At 38.5% G+C, this 26,140-nt stretch overlaps 1 protein-coding gene across 1 annotated transcript in view; it reads left to right on the top strand.

Moving 5' to 3' along the window:
• Positions 1–4,894: 4,894 nt before the first annotated feature.
• LOC308663303 (spermatogenesis-associated protein 7-like) overlaps positions 4,895–26,140 on the top strand; it is a gene marked incomplete at its 5' end in the record, with an annotated part of 36,988 nt that continues 15,742 nt past the window's right edge. Inside the window, 3 exons of the mRNA XM_081319616.1 lie at positions 4,895–4,958; positions 11,509–11,601; positions 16,370–16,417. Of these exons, the coding sequence (XP_081175742.1) occupies positions 4,895–4,958; positions 11,509–11,601; positions 16,370–16,417 (205 nt within the window). The remainder of the gene's footprint in view (positions 4,959–11,508; positions 11,602–16,369; positions 16,418–26,140) is intronic.

Below are 26,140 nucleotides of genomic sequence, written 5' to 3' on the forward strand. Positions count from 1 at the left end.
CTTCCAAGAAAAGCCTTTTGGGATATGAGATTTTAGTGGTGGGCAATAAAGGGACAGAAGCTTAAATCTAATATGTCTCTTATTTCAGATTAGGGGCTTTGCACAGTTCTCATCTTATCAGCCAGAAAGTATGATAAGAAGTTATATCACAAATTTTCTTTTTCTTTTTTTTTTCAAGCTACACAACCTTTTAGTTAAAAATAACAAAACCTTGGAATTCCTTATCTACAGGCAAAACTCTAATAACAATAAATTGACATGTATGTACGCATGTCCTTTTTGAAATGGACATGCATGCATACATTTGAAGACCTCAGGTTTTCTCAAAACATGGTGTGGAAAGCCTGGCTTAGATGAATATAGTATCCAGTACACACATACACAAAGCTGTTCCTAAAAATGCTGACTATTATTTCTGGCCTCCAGGCACAGAGAAGGCTCCAGGCTAAAACAACTACAAAATTAAGCTGCTGTAGCTGCACCATTTTCCCCCTTTTCATTATCTTCCTTGCAGTTGTGTTAGTATCTAAGTGGAGAGATAAAAATGAGAGTAAACCAGTCTGTTCATGGTGACTTTGACCTTGATCAGACCATCTTTGCTTTTATTCTTGCACATACACACAGAGAGAGAAACCTGTTCAGGAAATGACAACCTCATAGATGGTTAGTAGCTAGAATATAAGCAAGGGTATGTTGAACTATTTTCAGTTTCTTCGGCTCTAACACCTGGCACATAACTATGAAGTTATGTTATGCTAACACACAATTACTAGGAGAATAATCTTTACTGAAGTAATCTGAACTCCTTGAATTCCCATTTGCAGAAAACAAAAGATGCCACTTTGTTCGGTGTCAAACTCAATTTCATTGAGGGCCGCATCAGCATTGCAGTTGCCCTCAGGGGGCCGGGTGGGTGTGGCCTACTGGGTGGGCGTGGCTAGAGTGTGTATGGCCTACTGGGTGGGCATGGCCAACTCTACATCGTTCGCATCAAGGGTGCCTATGGGGGCCTGGGCAGGAGTGGGACAGATCTGAGGGTCTCTGGCAGAAGGAGGGTCTCTGGGCCAGGGCCAAGGCAGTGGGGGATGTTCCCTCACTGTTTCCAGGATGGCTTCGCGGGCCACATGAAACCACTTCACGGGCCGGATCCGGCCCCCGGGCCTTGTGTTTGACATGTCTGTTCTATGTAGTTATCATGTGATATATTTATTTAGTATTCTCAGATAGCTTTTAATAAACATGATTTTTTTTAAAAAAATGATGGGATAGATAGAATGTATAGATAGCAAAGAGCAAAGTTCAGATTCTTTTTCTTTTCCTATCACAGCACTATAGACTTTCTCAGGACATGGAACTGCAATCAGAATAAACATTTTTAAAGATCTAAATCATCCTATCCACTTGTTTAACTGTACAATTTAATCGAGGGGGTAGTGAAGCCATGGCAGTTGCTACTTATTTTCTATGCTATATTGGTAGCACAATAGCTACCGGTACCTGGCTGTGATTAACTCCTGTTCTATTTTTAAGCTACAATAAATCCATTAATTGCATTTGGTTTAATCAATTCAACTCAATAAATGTTTAGAACTTTTTTAAAAGCAATACATTCAAGAAGCAGTCATGCTAGAGTCACAAATGAGGTTTGATTTAGAATAAATGGAGATCTTTTCAGAAATGGAACAGATAATTGAAGGGAAGCTGTTGTTTGCAGCAGCAGTACTTTCATTGTTAGTTTCCGGAAAGGTCAAGAAACAGGAATAATCTCGGCATGTAAAATCTAGATGTACTAGATGCTTTCATAAACTAATTCTGCTGACAGATTAATACCTTAAAGCTAAGCAATATCTGAAAAGCAAAGAAGAGTTTGTTTTAATTAGAGCTGGAATAAGGTTGACAGTGCAGAGTTAAAGTGTATTCCCTTTAACTTAAATTTCAAGGAACTGGTGATCAAATTTGAGGATGAAGGACAAAACTCATCTATCTTTTCCATTATTTTGCTGTCTTATATATTGCTGAGTTCTGCCTGAGGAAGCCTCTGTTGGTTCTTTTTGTGATACCTTCAACTACGGTATCCTTCTGAACTATCTGCATAGGTTGAGAATGGAGGTACTGATTTGCAATGGTTAAGCTACCGGTACTATGTTTTGAGATGCCGGGGGCTCATTTTTTTTCTTTTAAACTTTGACATGAAAATGCAGAGAAAGATCATCTATCAGTTAAGAGTGTGGCATCTCCAACATGTTGATGGTATTTCAGTGTATATTGCTAAATTAAGCCTGCCAAAGACTTGTCCTTATGCCTGAAGGTTCTTTGGATTCACAATTATTGCTGCATGCATGGGTGAAAGTCATAGCCAAGAGGCCCCTATATGGAGAAGGATCTTGCTCCAGGGGCTCACACCATTATCACTGCTGGGTATAATACTGTGTTACATAGTGCTGCCCTTGAATTTTACTGAGAAACTGCAATAGGTTCAATATCCAGTGACCTACCTCTCCAGTGACTTCTTTTTTAGTGCTCAGTGCCCTGACAGTATTACATCTGTATTGTCTTCCTTGCATTGCTTATTAGTAAGCTTCCTAGTACAATTCAGAGTGCTGTTTTTAGCCTATAAGGCCCTTTCTGGCTTGGCACCTAGATACTTCAGGACAACCAGAATCTTAAAGAATGAAGCAAGCACAGCATTAAGACGAGCATCCACTCGAAAAATTTATTGCATTGAACTTTTATTTTTAAATTTTTAACAACAACAACAACAATAACAATAATGCTGTAAGGCACCTTGGAGGTCATCTAGTCCAACCCCCTGCTCAGGTAGGAAACCCTATACCATTTCAGACAAATGGCTGTCTAGTCTCTTCTTAAAAACTTCCAGTGTTGGAGCATTCACAGCTTCTGGAGGCAGGTTGTTCCACTGATTAATTGTTCTAACTGTCAGGAAGTTTCTCCTTAGTTCTAGGTTGCTTCTCTCCTTGATTAGTTTCCATCTGTTGCTTCTTGTCCTGACTTCAGGCACTTTGGAGAATAGTTTGACTCCCTCTTCTTTGTGGCAACCCCTGAGATATTGGAACACTGCTATCATGTCACCCCTCGCCCTTTTCTTCATTAAACTAGACATACCCAATTCCAGCAACCGTTCCTTATATGTTTTAGCATCCAGTCCCCTAATCATCTTTGTTGCTCTTCTGTACTGTTTCTAGAGTCTCAACATCTTTTTTACATCATGGTGACCAAAACTGGATGCAGTATTCCAAGTGTCAATTATCAAATATCATAATTTGTGTTAAAGGAGAGCCCAATGCTGATCAAAAAGGCCTTTCTCCCTTACTAATGACTTCTTAACTATAATATTTGTTTTGGTCAGAAGTCAGCTATCCATATACCATGTGAAATTGCACATTTACTTAAATTGAAATCAGAGACGCTAAAATATTTTTATTTATGGTGGAAATGTTAAAAATCTGACAGTTGCGGCCCAAGATCTGTCTCATGGTTCTTTTTATTTTTTAAAAATTATTTGCTTTGTATTAATGTTTATAACAGGAGTGTCCAACCTTTGCAACTTTAAGACTTGTGGACTTCAATTTCAGAATTCACAAGCCAGCATGTTGGCCTGAGGAATTCTGGGAATTGAAGTCCACGAGTCAAGGTTGGATACTCCAGTTTAGAACAAGGCAATACTTTATATGGATGCTTATGTTAATTTGGAATCATAGTTATTCATCATCACTCTCACATCTAAGCACATAATATACTGTGTATTCTATCATTTTCTATTAGTGCTGCTGTCTTTTTTCACTTAAAGTGTTGCATTATTTATGGCTATTAGGCTCCCATTCTAAGATAGCATTTTCCCATGTCAATGCAAGAAAGATGGATCCCCAGTCCCAAACTGAATTGCTTCATTTAAACAAAACTAAAAAGGGAAGGTGGTTTGTTTACCAAGTCTACTTATACTAAGAAGCAAAGTACTGTAGGCAGGTTGCTATCTATCACTTTTTCTTTGAACAGGTAGACGAACTTCCAAAGAAAGCACTGAATAAATCACCAACAATGCTTGTTTTCTAAAAACACCTTGGGAGGATAAGTCAGGGGTAGAAATATTCTTGAACATAAATATAGGATAATGGTTTGCAGCATGCAAGGTTCTGGGTTTGTTTGTTTTTTTGTTCAAAGAATCCAATTGAGTCAGGTGTGACAGAGAGATGTTCATGAGATTAAATCAATAATCTAGTGAAACAGTTCTTATGTCCCTAATTTGGAGCAATGGCTAAAGGAGACTAGGACTAAGAAGCTCTGATTTCTAATTTGTCTTCAGTCATGGAAAATATTGGGTTACGTACAGCAGTCACTCTTAATTATTTCTAATTTATAGGATATGGTTGATGGGAAAAGCATGGATGGGGAAGTTATTCCTAAAGTAAAGGCAGGATATAAATCTAATAAATAAATCAGTCCTTTGAAGTAGTCCAAACAAGAAGTATCATGAGCATTATTAATGCTACCTGTATTGTAAGGTTACAATAACATAATCTTTCAAGTCAGAAAGTACCTGTTTACACACACACACACACACACACACACACACACACACACCTTTACTCTCCTGAAAATTAGGAGGGGTCCCTTCTGAAGCATTTTTTTTCACCCCCATTCTGCCTTTGGACTCAGATTGTGTTTATCAGACTGTTACCTAGGCTGCAACTTTCCCCCCTGCCTTCTATCATTCTCATAAACTATTGCAGTAATCTACAGTAAATACATGTTTTATTGGCTAGTAATATTGGCTGGTTGATTCTGATTGTCAACAAAGTTTACATCAAAGAAAATCAGAATTAGCATTTCAATATTTCCTTTGCTTTTTTCCCCCCTACAAGTGTCCTGACTAGCTATGAGGATTCCCAACCATTCCTTGATGGGCCCTTTCAGAGGACATATGAGCATTAAAAGCAGTCGTAAGTATTTAACATTTTCAGCAAGAGAAATGTTATATATTCCAGTCTAATATTCTTAAGAATAATATTCTTAATAATAATTGTCATCTTCAGAAACAACAAAAATACTATTTACTTCATGCATAATGGATATAATGGAAAGTATTTGGTTTTGCAGCTTTGATTTGGTTTCACAGCTTTGAACTGATATCTTGCTTTTGGCAAAGTAATTATCATTTCAATGTTTATAGAATCGAAATATTCCTGAACATGTAGCTGGAGAAAGTTTTAAAGTGATGAAATACTTCTACTCTACCCTTCCCCCCCCCCTCTCTTAACTTACATCAAGGGCATGGCATTTTTAGCAAATAACCTTTATCAGACCTACATATATCATCCTGTAGGATAAATGTTCCAAGGATAGTTCATTAGAAAATGTAAGATAATCATTAAATCAAAGCCATAATGAAAACAGTCAACTAAATCACAATTGAGTCACTAGAAGAAGAATATCTTAAAATCAAAATGCCACCACTACAATGATCTTATCCACACCTCAGATGAAGCTGGTAGTAAACTGATGTGAGCTGAAGGCAGGCCAACAAATACCTGGATGCTAGAGTTTATTAAAAATCATTAAAAATCCAGAAACAAAATGAAGTGGTATGATTTATCTACATAGCCTTAGTTTTGGGAACCAATCTAGAATTTGTATTGTATACTAGCTGAAATGTCTACCCCATCTTTAGTAGCAGTCCCACATACAATGCATTGAAATATGTAAGTCTCAGAGTTACCAGGGCATGGATATGTAAAACTGTAGTTCATGAGTGATAGTAACTTTATGCGCTTGTGAAAGCCCAGGTCTGAATCTTTCCCCAAAATGTTGATGCTTTCATTTCTGCTTGTTTTCTACTACCGTAGTTCAGGAAGATAGGATTGAATGATAAGTACATTGTTATTTAGTCTAAGTCCTTGCAAAGAGATGCCAATAACTCAAATGACTTAACTTAATTAAATCATCTCTATCCTGGAGATTATTGGGATTATAGCTCTCAGAATTCTCCATCTTCCTCATTTTTATGCTGATAACAGATTCAGATATTATATTCTATATGATGTAAACTGATGTAACCACTGCTGGGTTTCTGACTCCCTTCTTCTTCACTGGACAACTTTAAATGCAGAGGTCATAGTCTTGATATCAAAAACATAATCTCACCCAGGATCTTTATTTTGCATTCCACAGCATCATTTTATGCCCATTTGGGGATGAATTTAAATACCACTGCTGGTGCTTTGCACAGGTGGTTATTTTGTGAAATCCCCATTAAATCTGGGCCAAGGGATATGATTAACCTTAAACTGACTGACACTTTTGTGTGGATATGACCCTTTTATCCACAAACTTTAACTGAGCACTGGAGAGAACAGCAGTTTAATTGTGGTTCCAAGCATGATAGCAAACAAAACAGCCTACCCAGTCAGTACATTTCAGTTCATACATTTTGGCTCATCAGCCAAATGGTAGAGGCATGTTTTATTGCCATTTCTGTTGCATCAATCAAGCATGATTATTTCTGCTTTCAGATTTACAGCAAGAAATTTATAACTTCAGATATGATTTATTCAAAATGTAATATGCCAAAGGAATCTATTTCAGTTTAATCTGCAGATACAGAGTAAATTAGTAATTACAAAGCTGCAGTTGTAATGGCATAGTGGCTTTGGCATAAGGAAAATATTCTTGCTGAGAACACTATTGATACTTTTTTCCTGCTAATTTATCATTTTCTTTTCTCCCTAAAAGTGATTTTATAGATGTGGTTGATTTTAAAAAGAAAGGTTTGGGGTTTTTTTGTTTTTTTTTAAACCCCAACGCTTTTCAGTAATAAATAATTCTTAATACAGATAAGGCACAGAAGAATCTCAAGGCTACATAGAGCATTACATGCATCTAAATCACCAAATGTTATTCTCAGTTTCAAGGTTTTCAGGAGCATGAGTATAGACAGACTTATTTCTGGAAACCTGGAAACTAGTGCAGCATAGAGAACACTGACTGATAATCATGAATTAGATTATCATCTATTTTCTTTGCTTTTAATATTCTGATTGTTTTCAGAGTAGTTGATATCCTAACTTTGAACAACAATCTATAAATGTAAAAGCCTGCGGCTAACATGCTGTTATTTATGCATGAACACTTTATACTGTCCCAGTCACATGACTTTGCTGATTAACATAAAATTAGTATATAAACCACCTCCCAAGAACACATTTTGATTGGCATTCCAAGTAGCTAGAGACTGACTGAAACTCATGGTGGAGATGTATGGCCAAAATAAATAAGTTGCCATCTTTGGCAGAGTTGATTTAAAAGAGAGCACTAGTCAAAACTGATGCAATATATATATTCTGAATGGGTGGTCTCAGTTAGAATTTTCACAGATGTATTTTGTGCCAATTGCAATTTCTGGATGTTCTCCAAAGATAGTATACTTGAAATCATTTTTATCCAGTACCAGTTTACAGCAGGTAAAAAAGTACCCTTTTACATAGCCAATACATTGAAATTTAGGAACAAAGTCAGATCCATTACTAAATGATGCACTGGAGCAGGGGTGTCAAATTCAATTTCATTGAGGGCCGCATCAGCATTGCGGTTGCCCTCAGGGGGCCGGGTGGGTATGGCCAGGGTGGGCGTGGTCTACTGGGTGGGCGTGGCTAGAGTGCCTATGGCCTACTGGGTGGGCGTGGCCAGCTCTACATCGTTCGCATCAAGGGTGCCTATGGGGGCCTGGGCAGGAGTGGGACAGATCTGAGGGTCTCTGGCAGAAGGAGGGTCTCTGGGCCAGGGCCAAGGCAGTGGGGGCTGTTCCCTCACTGTTTCCAGGATGGCTTCGTGGGCCACATGAAACCACTTCGCGGGCCGGATCCGGCCTCCGGGCCTTGTGTTTGACATGTCTGCACTGGAGTAATAATCTCATGCAAGGCAAACTGAACTCATTTACATGTTGATGAGTGTACCTAGAGAGCTTGGGGTAGGATAATTTTATCTACCATTTCTAACTTATTATTGTCCTAAGACATCAATACAGCACTTCAAAAATCTTGGTGTGCAATGAAAAAGGGTAAAAGTTTGTTATCATTATGTATGAGTTGGCACTATACTCCAAATATACAACTAGTTTTCAACAATGTTCTGAATATATATTAAAGACAATAGAACTCTCTGGAGAACGTGAGTCAGCAATAGGAAATTCATGGACTACATACAGCTCTCAGGCTCTCTTTGGGTAGCTTGGTAAAGAGCTCAGCTTCTTGACCTTTGCCCATTATTTATCAGTTGAGCAATGGAAAAATCTGCTGTGTGCTCAGCTGTGTTCTTAATCAAAATCAGTAATAGGAATGGGGAAAATTTATGAGTTGGGGATATTGCATATTGGAGAAATGCAAGCATTACCACGTAATAATGACTGCATCAAGAGAAACAAAATCTAAAACTAAATCCATCTGGATAATTTAGACAAAGCTCCTTAGGTAGCTTATATACATGTCTGGAGCAAGGGATAAACCTTGGATTTCTGCCCTTGTGTAAAGCATTTAATTACAGCTTATAAAACTATTATTCTAATAATTGATTTCATGAGGATCAAAGAGTTCCAGGATTCCAGATATGACATCTATTTCTGGTGTCCTGCATTGACTAATTGTATATTTTACTTAGCAAGAACATTTGCACAGCTAAAATCCTGGTATCACTGGGTAATACATGCTCAGAAACTGCCTTCATAATTTGATTAATTTTGCCTTTAAGTTGCAAAACAGGCCAGCTTGACCCTGACTGCCTATCATTTATTAAACTTTCATTAAGATTGATTTATCCTTCCCTATTGCTGTTAATAAAATACTAGAGATTAACATGATAATTAAAATTGCCTCTCATAGGATACAATGGATTTATCAATCAATCACTTCTCTAGCTTTTATCTGCTTCAACTGATATAAACAGTGTGAATCAGGGAAGGGGAAGAGCAACTTCAGATTTCTAACCTAATTTTTGTTTGAAATCAGTGTTATCTACCTGAAGAAAACCAGCCACAAAACGTCTGTGTCACAGTTGGAAAAGAAACCTCAGTGGAAAATTGCTCTGTTGTTAGAAAAGCTGAGAAGTAAACAGAGAGATATTTTGCCAGATGTATTTTATAGACTATAAAAGGGGGGGGGAGAACCAATTTCATTGTTATTCTTGATAACAGTTAGGCTCTCCCCATTTAAAATAGAATCACTTATCTAGATTCCTAGCATACTGTTTAAGCATTGGGTAGTTTTGGGAGAGCAAAATCTTACTTGCTTCAGAGCTTTCTAGACAAGGTTACAAATAAAATTTTCAATGTATATTTTATTTGAAATAAATCCATTGTTAATATTGAAAATGCCTCTTATGCTCAATTTCCCACATCGGAGTTATTTTCTGAATATACCTATACATTCCAAGTGTGCTTCTAACCTAAAAAGATTGCTGCAGTTATTAAAAAAAATCCAATACTGTAAAAAGATTGCCTTTTACTTGAACTGTTTTCACATGTCTTTGCTGCTTGAGATTGCTTAATTAGGGAGTCTGTGTAACAGTCGTTGGTTGCCCAGACATGCAGTCTTCAGGATGATCATTGGTTGGCTCTGGGGCAGGAATAGGTTCCTTCGAACCTATTGGCTTCCGTCTAGTGGCCAACCATATAAGTAGCTGTGTAGAAGCCTCTGTTCTCAGTTCTGTTCCTGTTATTACGATAAAGCATTGTTCCTGTTTGAACCCTCTCGTCTTGCCTCCTGCTTCCAAGAAACCCACTACACAACAAATAAAATTTACATTTTATCTGGGGGAAAATGCCTTCCTAAATATGGTTGATTTCATCACTGGAAAAGCCCAAAACAAAATGTGCAAACTTAGTTTCCTGAGCAGATGTTCAATAGTTTAGGTGTAGCTATTGGAAAGCTTAGTCTTGCAAATTATTAAAGAAATAAAAATGGCATGGACATAACTATTGGTACCCCAACTTAATATTTTGTAACATACTCTTTTGAGGCAATAACAGCAGTCAAAAACTTTCTGTAGCTTTGAATATGCCTTTTATACTTCTCAACAGCAATTTGTCCCACTCTGTAGCAGTTGACTTAGGTTTGATGGGTCTTTTCTCCCAGTTTAGATGTTCTATTGGCTTCAGATCAGGATGTTTGGCAAGGCACTTCAGAAAAGTCCAGAGTTTGATTTAAAACCATTCTTTTAGATGTATCTTTGGGTTATTCTGTGGAGGACCTATGACCTGTGACTGAGACAGAGCATTCTAACACTGGGGATTATGTTTAATTCCAGAATATCTTGATATGTTTGGATTTTATTGTGCCCTGCCTAGATTCAATGCATCTAGTATCAGAGACAACAAAACAGCACCATAACATTATGGAACCTTCTCAATTTTCACAGTAGGGCTGGTGCTCTTTTCTTTAAAAGGATCATGTGTGTTTTTTTCTTTCTGTGAACATTGAGTTGCTGTGACTTACCAAAAAAATCTGTACTGTAATTTTGTTTCATCTGTTCCAAGGACATTCTCCCAGAAGTACTTGTCAATGTGCAGTTTAGCAAACTCCAATCTAGCTTTCGTGTGTGTGTGTGTGTGTGTGTGTGTGTGTGTGTGTGACTGTCTTTCAGAAGTGAGGCCTTCCATGCTCCTATGGAGGCCACTTTCAGAGGGTCAGCACTGGATGGTGAGACTTGATATTGTTGTACTTTGATCCTGGAACTCAGCTCGAACAGATTTGAAAATCAAACTTGTCCATGTATGTAAAGTGGGAAGAAAATGACGCGTTTCACTTTTTCCCTTTACAGCAACTGGACTTAAATTTTTTAATAAGTTTTGCAGGTTTCTTTTCTCTTGTTTTCAGTCATTTTGCAACTTTGTTTCTACCAGAATAAATTTTTATCAATTGATGATAGTGCATAAGATGAATATTTAACCAAGTGTTAAGTTTGGAAAGCAAGAACAGAAAAATAAACAGTCATTCCAAATTCCTGAATGTTTTGCATTTACGTACTCTCCTTTATGCTGACTAAAATAACAGTTTGGGGGAGAGAGGGGAGAGAGTAATAAAAAAAATTAAGCTTGGAGTTTGTATTCCTGGAAAAATAGACATCCATAATTTTTTCTATGTCTTAGCTCCTGAGGTAAAAAATCATCAGCTTTTAAATCTTTTCAAATGGAGATTGTATTGGGAGATTAAACCTTGAACATAATATTCTTTAAGAGCTATGTATAAGAGGTAGCATACGAAGAAATGCAGCTCTAATAGGAATACATACAAAGATCTCATTCATTATTTATTTCAATTCATTTATTTATTACTTTATGATAAAGTAGCACAAAAAGAAGAAACCACATTGAAATACCACTTCCTTTGCTTCAGATATCACAATCAGAAAATGCATTTCTCTAGAAGTGTAAGAAATCCTCAGAAAACAATGTGCTAGATGTTTAAATCTAATAACTAGAACCATTTTTTAAAATTTCCTCAGCCTTTTCTCCAAGTTCTTCCTGCAAACTCTCAAGTCAGTACATTGTTCAAGATCACATGGCTGTGCATTACAGAAAACTGCTTGCTGCCAAAGGTATTTCCTACATAAAATATTTTTTCTTCTAAGGCATCTGACAATTGTAGTTTAGTGTGGATTCAGTTTAACAAAATGTGTGCATCATTGATCTTTCTCAAACCCAAATACCTTAATATTTTTAAAAGATCACTTCCAAATATTGTATAATTATTGGTTTTGTCTAGAAAGTTTTAAAACGAGTTCTATATTATCTGGAGCAAAATCTGTAATCTGTTCAATGCCCACTTCTTAGGGATTTTGTGAAACGTTTAGCCTAAGCTAACCTAAGCTTTCTCTTTTTGTCTTTTAAGATTTAAGTAGTCCTCAATTTATGACCACAACTGAGCATAAGATTTCTGTGCTAAATGAGACATTTGTTAAGTGAATGTTGTCCCATTTTATGACCTTTCTTGCCATGGTTAAGTAAATCACTGCACGGTCATAAATCACTTTTTTTCCAGTGCCGTTGTAACTTAGAACATTCACTAAATGAACTCTTGTAACTCCAGGACTGCCTGTAAATGTTACAGTCAGTTAATAAAAAGAGCATGATAGCCTTATATTTTACCATTATTCTTGTGATGTTTTTGTTCTTCAAGTTACCAAATAAAGAGTCCCAATTCTATGGTAGTCTGAGATTTTGGACTTGTGGTGTTCTGTAGTGTTGTTTTTATTTTATTTTTTATAAGTCTCAGGTTTTATATGGTCTTGAATGTCATAAAAGCACCAGAAGGGATATGGAGCTTGTCCGCTGATTCAGCTTGGTAATAGCAAATCAAACAATTCCCCTTAAAGAAGAACCATACCGAAAGCTGAAGTGCATTTTGTATACTTTGGACCATTATTTTTTTAAAAGTGCTGTCAAGCCAACAACTTCCCTGTTTTTGCTTTCTGTTTGAAGTAACCTTTAAAATTCATAGCAAAGAAACTCTGATGACTGAAAGCAAAAGAGCCAAGCTCCCCCTGCTCAACCCCGGTGGATCCATCAATGTATAAACAGATCTGAACTACCAGAAACCGTTTTAAAGTTGAATTCTCTGCTATTTTAAAGTTACATTCTCTGCTATGTTGAGTAGCTTGCTCTCAGTATACCTGCATGAAGTAGAACAGGGCTTTTCAGCCAGTGGTACGGGTACCACCTGTGGTACATTGGCACCTGGCAGGTGGTACATGACCATCCTAGAAAAGTGGTGGGGGGGGGTTGCGGAGAATGATCTGAACCAGTGGCAGCACCGCACAAGCCTAAGCAAGAGATACCTGGAGCTAGGCGACTGGTGGTACTCGGATGTTGCCATATCATAAAAGTGGTACAATGGGTGAAAAGGTTGAAAAGCCCTGAAGTAGAATATAAGACAACCAAAAAATGGGGAAAATAATTCAAGAGTACTTTGTAACCTTCAGCATTCCAGAATTATTATATTTATTTAAGCAGTTTATCTACTGTCTCAGTTGTCGTTTTCTCTAAAAGGTAGATATTAATACCATGGAAAATAAATTCTAATTAATGGTACAACTGGTACAGAGAGCCAGTTTGGTCTAGTGGTTAAGGCACCAAGCTAGAAAGTAACAGGTGGTGAGTTCAAGTCCCTCCTTAACTGTGGAAGCCAGCTGGATGACTTTGGGCCAGTCACTCTGCCTAAGCCCAGCCCACCTCACAGGGTTGCTGTTGTGGGAAAAAATAGGAGGAAGGTGTGTTCGATATGTTCTCTGCCTTGAAATAATTGTGAAAATAATAAAGGCAGGATATAAATAAACTTACATACATGGATATTTACATACGTGGTTTTATTAGTCTATTAGTCTAGTTCTATACGTCCCTGTAGTCATTCTCAAGGCGTTCTGCAAAAAACGTTTTTTCCCCTCTAGAGACCATAAGAATGGATTCTTCCTTTGCTTATGGGTGAGGGCAAGCTGTTCTATGGGAAAGGAGCTGCCCCAGACAATGCCTGTGGTCCCATTGCACCTACAGGGACTTCTGGCAGTCTGGCTCAGTTAGACAGCATCTAGCTGGTAAAAGTAGTCTCTTAGCTAGACACCAAACCATATACAGCTTAAAAGATAGCAAACAGAAACAGAAACACAGTGACATCAATTATAGGTTGTGCAGAAGCAGTATAACAGGGCAGGCCTGTGACTGGTGATCATGGGCTTCTGCGTTCTGGACGAGCTAAAGTTTTGGGTGGTTTCCAAGGGCCGTCCCAAGTCCTTGCATTATTGCACTAGTCTAATCCAGAGATGACAAAGATCCCAGTGTCTGTTCCCATTCTGATAAAACAGACATGTCAAACACAAGGCCCGGGGGCCGGATTTGGCCCATGAAGTGGTTTCATGTGGCCCGCAAAGCCATCCTGGAAACAGTGAGGGAATGGCCCCCACTGCCTTGGCCCTGGCTCAGAGACCCTCCTTCTGCCAGAGACCCACAGATCTGTCCCACTCCTGCCCAGGCCCCCATAGGCACCCTTGATGCGAACGATGTAGAGCTGGCCACGCCCACCCAGTAGGCTATACACACTCTAGCCACGCCCACCCAGTAGGCCACGCCCACCCAGGCCATACCCACCCGGCCCCCTGAGGGCAACCGCAATGCTGATGCGGCCCTCAATGAAATTGAGTTTGACACCCCTGTGATAAAACATTCCAGGAGATAAAATGTTTAGGGATTATTTCCTGACACAGTGAGTTTTCAAAGCTGATTTCTTCATTGCTCCCCTAATGAAACTGCTTTTAACTTACTTTTCAATCCTTGCAATCCAGTTCTGAGTTATACTGAAGAATCTAACACTGGATTCAAATATGTGAGCTGGGTCACTAAGCAAAATCTCTACAAGAAAAAGTTTAAGTAGCATACAGAAATATGATTTCTTTTTTATAATCCTATGTAGATCTCTGAAGGGTGTGAACAAAACAGCATATTAATAATACATTGTCTCCATGGGTGTTCTGTTTGTTTCATATATATATGATATATGATATATATGATTCTCTAAAGCAAAGAGCCATAGAAGTTGGATGGAAGAGGGAAACCACGTTGGCTTAAGCAGCAATTGGGAGTGTGACTCCTATGACCTGTATTTGACACCACTTCTGTTTTTCCTCTTCTATCACAATAAAGCCTTGCCCTGGCAGAAGAATCCAATTCTTATTTATTTATGTAATCAAGGTTCAAGGCATTCAACACCTTGACAACTCCTGGTAGCTTACAAATAAAAGAAAACCATTTGCAAACAATCAGGTCACCCTCATGAAAAGAATGCTCTCCACCCCCTTTCCAGGGAATCTTCTAGGCTGTACAAAACAAAGGATAGGTGACGTGTCTAATAAAAAAAAGAAGAGGGGATTTTCTATTCATTTGGATTCTGATTCTGTACATTACTGGCTTAGATTGTACACACACTGGTCACAATTTATTTCTGAAGAAATGTGGATCTCCTCAAAACTAAAAGAAGAAATTCCTAAATATTTTATGGAAGACGTTGACAATCTGCTCTGGCACTCCCCTGCTCTGTGATCCTGTGGTACAAAAGCAGGAAATGGAAATTATCACTAATTTATGGGAGCAGCTTTGGAGGGGACCCCAAGGACCCACTTTCTGGGAGGCTGCACATAACCTTGTTTTAATTAATTAATTAGAAAATATCCCCTTTGAGCCACAGAGGCTTTCATCTGTTCACCTTCATACATCTTTCTGCATCTGCTAGCTAAATTGGTACTAAAGACAATAGTATGAAGTCTTGTCCTGAATGAATATATTTATACATTTTAAATGTATCTGTATACTTGATCAAATCTAATTTGATTTTTAGGTGAATTGAAAACCACTTTTTTGCTTAATGATCTTATTATTGTTAGCCATTATAGAAAAGAAAGAATAGAATAATCTTTAATATATTAAAGGAATGAACGAAAATATATTAATGGGGCAATAGCTTTTAATTAGTATTGTACAGAACTGCAGAAAATGCATCTTGCCTAAAAACTGGACTGTCTCTATTCTATATCCATTATTACTACAGCAAAATTTGTTGAACTGTGGAAATTCCTCTTATTATTTAAGCCTGCTCCCATTTTATATTCCCATCAGGCTTTTTGTACAGCCTTGATTTTTTTTTTTACCAACAACGAAGATTCAAGCAGTAGTAAGCTCACTATGCTCAAAAGCATATGCATAATGTTTGCAACAAGGTCAATTTGGAAGTGCGTGCAACCACAGTTTAGAAACATTTGTTCCCACTCTGTATTCAGCTAAAACAGAAGCTCTTGTTTTACAGCAGAAATTCAAACTATTTATACTATTTTTTTATAGGCCTGAGTCATTTCTTCCCTTTCCGAAACAGTTTTATCATGCATCACTTTTAAAAAATATGCAAACTGCCAAACTAAGAAATGAGGTGAAAGCTGTGGAGGATACTTTGAAAACAAAAATGTATGCCAATAACGTCCCTGAAGCATTGCAGGTAGATTGCTTGGCTTGAACAAGATGAGGAACAGAGTTCACTTCAAACAGAAAAGCAAAGTCAAATCACACAGCTATTCCTTGAAAATCATATCTCATTATTACACTTTTTTACAGTTGGACAAGTAGTTTTCATCTCATAGTCAACAAAGAAGGTATCATCAGTTTATTTATAAGCAAAGCATCTAAATAAGATTCCTTAAGAGCCCAATTCCAGGCTTCAATAACCTCTGTTTCCTATTGGTTGTAACCAAGGTATTTGTTTCTCTTTTCTGCATTTGAAAATGGAATACTGTATTGAGAAGATAAACATTTTTGTTGTTTTTAATTCAGCTGCTGTTGATTCATCTGCTCCAAAGAGTTTGAGCACAAGCATTAAATGTAGGTACAACTTGCTTTGTTTTCCAAATAATGTCTGGTTTTATTTTACTTGGACTGGAAATGTTTGTTTTGGACTCTTTCTCTCTTTGTCCCCTAGTCCCAGCTCTCAAGCCTAAGTGAGGGACGTGTGTACTTCATAGGTGGGTGATTGTATCATTAACAGAAGAAAAGGTTCAGTTACATATACTCCAAGTTTCTTACAGGATATCTCAGAGTAGCAATAAAACTGATCACAGAAGATGAATTGCCACCTAAGGGGGCTTTTCAAACATGCCTGAAGACGGGAGAATTTGGAAGTATTAAGACTTGGTGTAAGGACCCACCCCAATCCACATCTTAGGAAAACAAAAACTCTTGGAGTCAGTTCTAGTCCCAAAGGAATTTTTACTAGGACATGCTTGGTTGTGGAAATACAAGACAGTACTTGGTATTGTTTTACAAATTGAAACTTTATAAAGAGTTCCCGGTTCAACCCCCTTTCCCTCAACCCCATTTGGTCAGCCCCCCATCATTTTACTTCGTGTCATCCCTTTCGTGGGAAAAAGGGAACTTCGAATCTTTATGGTTATTGCCTTCTTCCTCTACAGATTCAAATGGAGACACAGGCCAGATGCCTTCTTCCCTAACCCTCCCCTTTGTTCCCCCAGTTCAAAATGTTTCCCTTGGTCTTTGAAATAACCTAAGGCAGGCTGAATCCACATGCACTCCTCCTTCCTCAGGAGATGGCAGAATCCATGGGGGGGATAATGTTTTAAACATGCATTTATGAATGTGATATAAATGGATTTTGACACATGGCATGAAACTCTGCTTCAAAATCAATAAAGTCTGGACGTCTCCAAACCTTACACAATTACACTTAACAGTCATGAAATATTCCAGTGGTGATTTCAGATGGTGGCTATGTTCTTCCTAACACTAAAAAGAGAATAAGAGCAGTAGCACTGGAGAGGGAGGAGAATGTAAGACAATTGGTAGGAAAGGGGAGAGAGAAAGCAAGGAAATTTACAATAGACCAGTGGTCCACCACCTTTTCTTCATCATGGAGCCTTTTAAATACTTTTTGTGGCCAGGGACCATGGCCATGGACCACCAAGACTTAATTCAAGATTTAAATCATAACATTTCTTCAAACCTTCACGGACCCCCTGTGATGACATTGCGGACCCCCAGGGTTCCATGGACCACAGGTTGAGAACCAATGCAATAGACTATAGTTCCTAACCTGGAGTCCATGGACATTCAATTGGGAGAAAAAAATACAACTTTATTTTTACCACAAATGAAGGCAGATTTATTTTTAGCAACCATTAACTGAAATTTAGCTTTTCATTGCATAGTGTATGTAAGCAACAAAGTTATTTATAGCCTTTTGACTCCAAAAATATTTGTTAACTTCAATAAATGTCACTATTTAAAATTATTATACTCGTAACAAAAAAGTTTTTGCATTGTTTACTGATCTAATGGACTAATTAGGAAGCACCTGTATCAATGTGTGTATGTATTACGATTTGTTATTTTTTAATATTTTGAAAACTGTATTTGAATCTGTTTGGCTTCCTTTGTAATACAGTCTATATCCATATATTTTATGTTAGGTATATTTAAACACATTTTTTGACAAAGCATTGGTAGTTTCAGCTGATTCTCATGGGGCTCCATGGCACAAAAAAAGTTAAGAACCTTATACAGACTTATCAGAAAAAACTCTTCTTGAGTTCAAATAATGAACTCTATTTATCTATCTTATTTATAAAATTGATGGCCACCCAACTCCCAACTGCTCTGAGCACTTCATGACAATTAAAACAAGAGAATGCAATTAATAACAAGAAAATAAAATGTATAAACTGAAATAAAATATGCCAGGAAGCACAAGTTGGACAATATATCATTGGATCAAAAAGACCATAATAGTAAAAAAGCCTTTTTTTACAGGAGCACTTGGCCAAAGAATTTTCCTGAGATTTTGTAATCCAACATTTCAATGAAAACTTCCAAGATACATTGCTGTCTAGCCTGTGCTTGAGTACATCTACGGGAAGAACTCATTACCTATGTATATATGGCACTTAAGCAGAACAGATAATTAACTCTCTGCACCATGTAATTGTTTCAAAATAATCTTATTTCATTTTGAATGTTTTAAAGCAATAGCAATGAATCACATATCTATAACGTATAGTTTGCCCCTGCTAAAATGGGAGACGTATCTTCTGGATGCACTATAAATTTTTCTCTGTTCCTTTGCTCTGATATCTTAATACTGTATTATGATTTTTACTCATCCAGCTCCAATATCCTTAACCAGTCCTGTTTTCCATTTCTCTCTTTTCTCATTCGTACCCCCATGGAATATATAAAGTGATAAGGTTTTGTTTTTAACAAATAACTATGCTTAAAAGGTTACAATTAGAATAACTTCAGAACAATAACATCTTTCTTCTTTGTTTCTTCTCTTTGCCTATTTTTAGATTGTAAATCCTTTGGGGCAATGTCCTATCACATCTATTCAGAGTAAAATGCCTTGTACATGAATGGCATTGAATCTACAGAAATTGTTTTTGTTGTTACTATTAATAGATAATAAGCAATAAGTGAAAATTAGCCCCCAAAGAGTGTATGAAAAGATTCTTTGGAATCACTATCCTAATTTAAGGTAAAAGAATTATCTTATTAAGCCCTAATGGCTTTCTCTGCCAAATAACCTTGAAATGGTTTCTGAACAACAGACCTAAGAAACTGATTACTGTATACCAGAGGTTTCTTCCAGTTCTCAGCTCCTCTGTTAGTTTTTGTTACAGAACAAAATATTTGCTGAGTGTGCATTCTGCTCTACACATGGACATCACCAGACGGTCAACACAGAAATCAGATTGACTATGTGCTCTGCAGCCAAAGATGGAGAAGCTCTATACAGTCAGTAAAAACAAGACCAGGAGCTGACTGTGGCTCAGACCATGAGCTTCTCGTGGTCTGCAAAGTTTAGGCTTAAACTGAAGAAAGTAGGGAAAAGCGCTAGGCCAGTCAGGTATGAATTAAATCTTATCCCTGTTGAATATACAGTAGAGGTGACAAATAGATTTAAGGAATTGGATCTGATAGAGTGCCTGAAGAACTATGGACAGAGGTTCACAACATTGTACAAGAGGTAGCAACTAAAACCATCCCAAAGAAAAAGGAATGCAAGAAAGCAAAATAGCTGTCTGAGGAAGCTTTGCAAATAGCTGAGGAAAGGAGGGAAGTGAAAGGCAAGGGAGAAAAAGAAAGATATGCCCAATTGAATGCAGAATTCCAGAGAATAGCTAGAAGAGATAAGAATGCCTTCTTAAATGAACAGTGCAAAGAAATAAAAGAAAACAATAGAATAGGGAGGACCAGAGATCTCTTCAAGAAAATTGGAGAGATGAAGGGAACGTTTCATGCAAAAATGGGCATGATAAAGGACCAAAATGGCAGGGACCTAACAGAGGCAGAAGAGATTAAGAAGAGGTGGCAAAATTACACAGAAGAACTATACAAGAACAAGCTTAATGTCCCTGATAACCATGATGAGGTGGTCACTGACTTCAAGCCAGACATCCTAGAATGTGAAGTGAAGTGGGCCTTAGAAAAACTGAGCAACAACAAAGCTAGTGGAGGTGACAGTATTCCAGCTGAGCTATTCAAAATCTTACTGGTCTACTATAGAGAGCGTCCTCTCGTATGGTATTGTGGTTTGGTATGCTGGTCTGACAGCCAGGGATAGGAAAGTATTACAGAGGGTGGTGAGCACAGTACAAGACAATATGGGCTGTCCCCTGACACCACTGGATGAAATCGCCAGGGCTCGTTGCCTTCGAAGAGTGAGGAAAATTCTCAGGGACGACTCACACCCTGGACAGTATCTCTTTACTCTCCTACCATCGGGTAGTAGATATAGGAGTATAGCCAGCCGTACCAACAGGCTGAAGAACAGCTTTTATTCATGGGCTGTTAGGCTTTTGAATGGGACATAATTTTATAAAGTTTATGCATAATTGACTTGCGAGGCCGGTGCATTGTGCAATTAGCTCACATGGTGTAATAAGATGGAGGGTTTGTGTCACTGTAAGTTGGGGGTGGGGGCACGAAGGGAGGCTCAGCCAATCTCAATGTATACATAGTTGTACTTTGACAGTAAAGGTTCATTCATTCATCTTAAAAGACGATGCAGTAAAAGTGCTACACTCAATTTGCCAGCAAATTTGGAAAACTCAACAGTGGCCACAGGATTGGAAAAGATCAGTTTACATTCCAATTCCAAAGAAAGACAGTGCCAAAGAATGTTCAAACTAACACCATTGCACTCATTTCACATGCTAGTAAAATTATGCTTAAAATCCTACAAGGTAGACTCCAGCAGTATATGGATTGAGAACTACCAGAAGTACAGGCAGGATTTTGAAGAGGTAGAGGAACTAGAGATCAAATTGCCAACATACGCTGGATCATGGAGAAAGCTAGGGAGTTCCAGAAAAACATCTACCTCTGCTTCATTGACTATGCTAAAGCCTTTGATTGTGTGGATCACAACAAACTGTGGCAAGTTCTTAAAGAGATGGGAGTACCAGACCATTTTATTTGTCTCTTGAGAAACCTATATGCGGGACAAGAAGCAACAGTGAGAACTGGACACAGAACCACTGATTGGTTCAAAACTGGGAAAGGAGTCCGGCAAGGCTGTATACTGTCGCCCTGCCTATTTAACTTATATGCAGAGCACATCATGAGAAAGGCAAGGCTAGATGAATCAAAAGTTGGAATTAAGATTGTTGGGAGAAATATTAACAACCTAAGATATGCAGATGATACCACTCTAATGGCAGAAAGTGAAGAAGAACTAAAGAGCCTCTTGTTACGAGTGAAGAAAGAAAGTGCAAAAGTTGGCTTGAAACTTAACATTAAGAAAACCAAGATCATGGCATCCGGCCCTCTCAATTCCTGGCAAATAGATGGGGAAGAAATGGAGGTAGTGACAGATTTTATTTTCCTGGGCTCCAAGATCACTGCAGATGGGGACTGTAGCCAAGAAATTAAAAGACGCTTGCTCCTGGGGAGGAAAGCCATGGCAAATCTAGGTAGCACACTAAAAAGCAGAGACATCACCCTGTCAACAAAAGTGCATATAGTCAAGACTATGGTCTTCCCAGGTGCAATGTATGGCAGTGAAAGTTGGACCATAAGAAAGGCTGAGCACCAAAGAATTTAGGCCTTTGAACTATGGTGCTGGAGAAGACTCCTGCGAGTCCCTTGGACTGCAAGGCGATCAAACTGGTCAGTCCTAGAGGAGATCAACCCTGAATGCTCTTTAGAAGGCCAGATCCTGAAGTTGAAACTCAAATACTTTGGCCACCTAATGAGAAAGAAGGACTCATTGGAGAAGAATCTAATGCTGGGAAAGGTTGAGGGCAATAGAAGAAAGGGACGACAGAGAATGAGGTGGCTGGATGGAGTCACTGAAGCAGTAGGCATGAGCTTAAATGGACTCCAGAAGATGGTAGAGGACAGGAAGGCCTGGAGGAACATTGTCCATGGGGTTGTGATGGGTCGGACATGACTTCGCAGCTAACAACAACAACAATTACTGACTTAACTAGGTACAGTACTTTCAGTAGAGCAATTTTTGGAAATAAAATGTTAACAATTTCCAATTTGGACACTTGCTTTTGGATAATTTTTAAAATATGTGATATCATTGTTAAGAGGTTGAACTTGAAGTGATTTGTGAAGGGATGACTATTATATAATGAATGTAAAGTGCAAATGAATATTATTTGAATCTAAATGAACATGTATAGGAATGCACTGTAAGTTGTGATATATTTAATGGGCCTTATATACAAGTATTTTTATATATATCAGAAGTGTTCATAGCTCTCAAAATTGGCTCATAATTAATCTTTGCTTAGCAACAGAAATATATATATATATTGCTAGGTAATTAGAATGATTTTATGGTATTAGTAGCTATCTGTCTAATGGGATTTTCTGTAATCTGTGTTCATTCAAGTAAAGGATAAAATGTTTTCTTATTCATAACATGATTACTGCTGAGAAATACAGATCCATTAAAATGCTTTACAGGTTATTACATAAAACAAAGCATTATGATAAATACTAGTCCTTAATTGAATAATCCATTGTTCTTAATTTGTTAACATTTAAATTTAACAAATCACTCTTCTTAATTTTTTAACATTTAAATTTAATAATTCACTTCCTTAATTTATTAATATTTACTCCATTATAATTCAGAACTTGCAGCTTGGTAGCAGCCTTATGGATGATGGAAAAAAGTAATATAATTAATAGCAAAGCATAAATATTGAGGACTTTTTATGATTGTTTATAGCCTACAGAAATTGAAACCAGGTAGAGAAAAAATGGTGCAGGAGGAAATTGGCATTATATAATTAAAAGTATAGGCTTTTAAAGTATATAGCCAGTGTGATTTAGCATGGCCTTCCATAGTGTATATTATTATCTGCTTGGAAGAAGTACCATATTACTGGGTAAGTTAAGCTCTAAGGGAATCATGGGATATACTATCCATTACTTCTGAGCTGTTATAATTTACACATAAATAGCAATTTTGTTAGAACAAGATAGGAGAGAAATGTTTACTATCTTCCAACCTCTTTTATCTTCACAGTTATATATTCCCAGATTATTTTCCTTACCTCCATTGGAACATGATCGTTGAATCCATCTCTTATGATTTACTCATTTGCTCACTTAGCAATCCCACATTCTGGGTTTCAGACCATGCTGTAGCCCAGGATGTAGCAGTGAGACCTATACATTCATGAAGGAACGTCTTGCCTTCAGAGGTTGTGGGTGCTCCATCACTGGAAGCTTTTAAGAAGAGACTGGACAGCCACTTGTGCCACTTGTCTGGAATGGTATAATGCAGGGATAGGCAACCTTGGCTCTTTTATGACTCGCGGACTTCAACTCCCAGACTCCAGCAGTTCACGGTCTTTACTGACCACAAGTCCTTGCTAGGATTGTTCACAACGAACAAACAGACACCTCAAATTCTGTCACCAAGAATGTTGAGGTGGTCCATATTCCTTTTGGCCTACAGTTTCAGGCTGATCCACAAACCCGGCAAAGAAATGGGCCATGCAGACTGCCTTAGCAGATTGCCCTTGCCACACATGGAGCCAGATCCGGCTCCAGCTGCACATATTTCAGCCATACAGGATTTGCCAGAGTTCCCCCTACATGCAGGAGACATTGCTGCAGAGATGGCAGCCGACAAAATCCTAAGTCACATGTTGGCATGGATTCACACAGGATGGCTTGAAAATAGCGGGGGACCAGAGTTCCATAGCTTTTTTATATGGAAAAATGAGCTTTCAGCTCATAAGGGTTATGTCCTTTGTGGCAGTCGGGTCGTGGTCCCCAGCTCACTCAGGCCCCGGGTTCTCCAGTCTCTGCATGAAGGCCATCCAGGTATTGTCCAGATGAAGGCACTGGCGAGGAGCTACCTCTGGTGGCCAGGGCAATATAAAACTATCGAGGTCCACGTACATGGATGTTACATGTGTCAATAGTCGAGACCAGAGATGCCCCAGGCCCCTGTCCACCAATGGGAGGAAACACGCACACCATGGTCAAGAATCCATATAGATTTTGCCAGGCCCTTTCAGGGACAGTTGTTTTTAATAGTGGTCGATAACCACTCTAAATGGTTGGAGGTGGTCCCAATTTCCAATATGACTACTGCTAGGACCATCCAGGTGTTGCGGTCACTGTTTGCAACACATGGGCTTCCGGACGTCATAGTCTCCAACAGAATTCCAGGCCTTCCTTAGGGCCAACCTCATAAGGCACGCCACATCGGCTCCTTTTCATCCGTTGTCAAATGGACAGGCAGAACGCATGGTTCACACAACCAAACAATCCCTGAAATGCATTGTCACGGGGGATTGGCACCACAGGCTGGCTGACTTCCTATTGTGTCAGCACACAATGCCCTGCACCACTACAGGCAAGAGCCCAGCAGAGCTTCGCTGGGGCAAGAGGCTAATCACTAAGCTGGACAGGCTGCACCCCAACAGAGTAGCCTCAGACACAGCACGTCCAAAGGCACCCAGGAACTTACAAGTGTGGGACCAGGTTTGGACCCAGAATTACGGGCAAGGGGCCTTGTGGGTGGCAGTGAAGGTTGTTAAGGTGTCAGGACCACTTTCCTATGAAGTGGTCCTGGAGAATGGGGAAGTCATTCACCGACACATTGATCAGTTGTGTCGGTGACTAGCAGAACAGTCGCTGACCCAGGACTGCCAAGAGGGACACACATTAAGTCCACAAGTCAGTACTCCAGCAGAGCAGTTTGCATGCTCTGAAAGAACTCTTGCACAAGAGAATGGGGATGGGGCCGTAGAAGCGTCTCCCCCAGAAACACAGACTAAACCACAGGAGCTGGACAGTTGTCCTACAAACAGTAGCAACCCTGCTGATTTCGCGGCACATTTGGACTTTGGTTTGGGCCAACTGGGACAGGCCAACCAAAGGGACTCGAGTTATTTTGACTCCACCAAACCACAGAGCCCAAGTCTACCCAGCCTGACAGGCAAGCAGGTAGACCGGGAGTTCCCAGTAACCCCCCAACATTCTGAATGAGCTCAAAGACCCACCCAAGTATCTACAAGATTTTGTAAGCAAATGAAAATTTGTGCTAACCAAGGGGAAGGGGTGTAATGTACTGGCCTTACATGCTGTAATTACTTGCTTATGTTTAAACTGTTTGCTAATGACTGGATGCACTTGCATGTGTTGTAAAGGTTGCTGGGCCAAACCAGACTGGCTGTCTTCAGCCGTTTAAGTAGTTTTTTGGGCGGGAAACTGCTGCTTTAAATTTATTGGTCGCCGCCTAGAGGCCAACCGTATAAATAGCTGTGCAGCAGTTATTAGATTGCTTCTGTTATGTTCTGACTCTCAATAAAGCCTGTTGCTGTTTGAACCCTCCGTCTCGCTCAATGCCTGCAAGAACCGAACACATAACAATAACTTTTGAAATGTTTGGCACAATTTTCAATTGATTATGTTTCTTTTTCTTCCCTTTCTTGGAAATTTTAAATCTCTTTTCTGTATTTTCTTCTCTATGCCTGACTTTACCATTCTTTTATATATTTTATTTTTTAAGTGGTAATGTTCTCAGGTCAACACATTAAATACCAATGAAAAAGAAAAGTTAGAGGAAAGAAATTATTTGGCTCAATATTGTTAATAATAACATCTTACCTGTTACTAAAATTTGCTGAGGGATTGAAATGTGTTATTTTTTTAAGGAAATGGGTTAGATAAGATATTAAAAGGTCTTAATTTAGCTTTCTTCTCCAAAACTCTTTAAATCAGGCATGTGGCCCTCAACAACTAGTAATGCAGCCCCACAAGATCATAATGAATGAATGATTTGATATATATTATATATTATATATTATATTGTATATTTATTATATTATCTATTTTATGTTGCCCAAGACAATTCCTCTTCATTTAATGTGGCTCAGGCAAGCTAAGAGGTTGGACAAGCTTGATTTAAATGTATAGTTACACTATACTCAAGAAAATGCTGAGGAATAGGTAACATCTTGCTGGGTAAAGAAGGATCTGCAAGTAAACACCCAAGCTTAGTGAGCACCAACAACTCTACAGTTCAACCCTGAGCTATAGAAAGTCTCTTTGATT

This window comes from Vipera berus, assembly GCF_964194415.1.
Source record: "Vipera berus genome assembly, chromosome: 1".
Lineage (NCBI taxonomy): Eukaryota > Metazoa > Chordata > Lepidosauria > Squamata > Viperidae > Vipera > Vipera berus.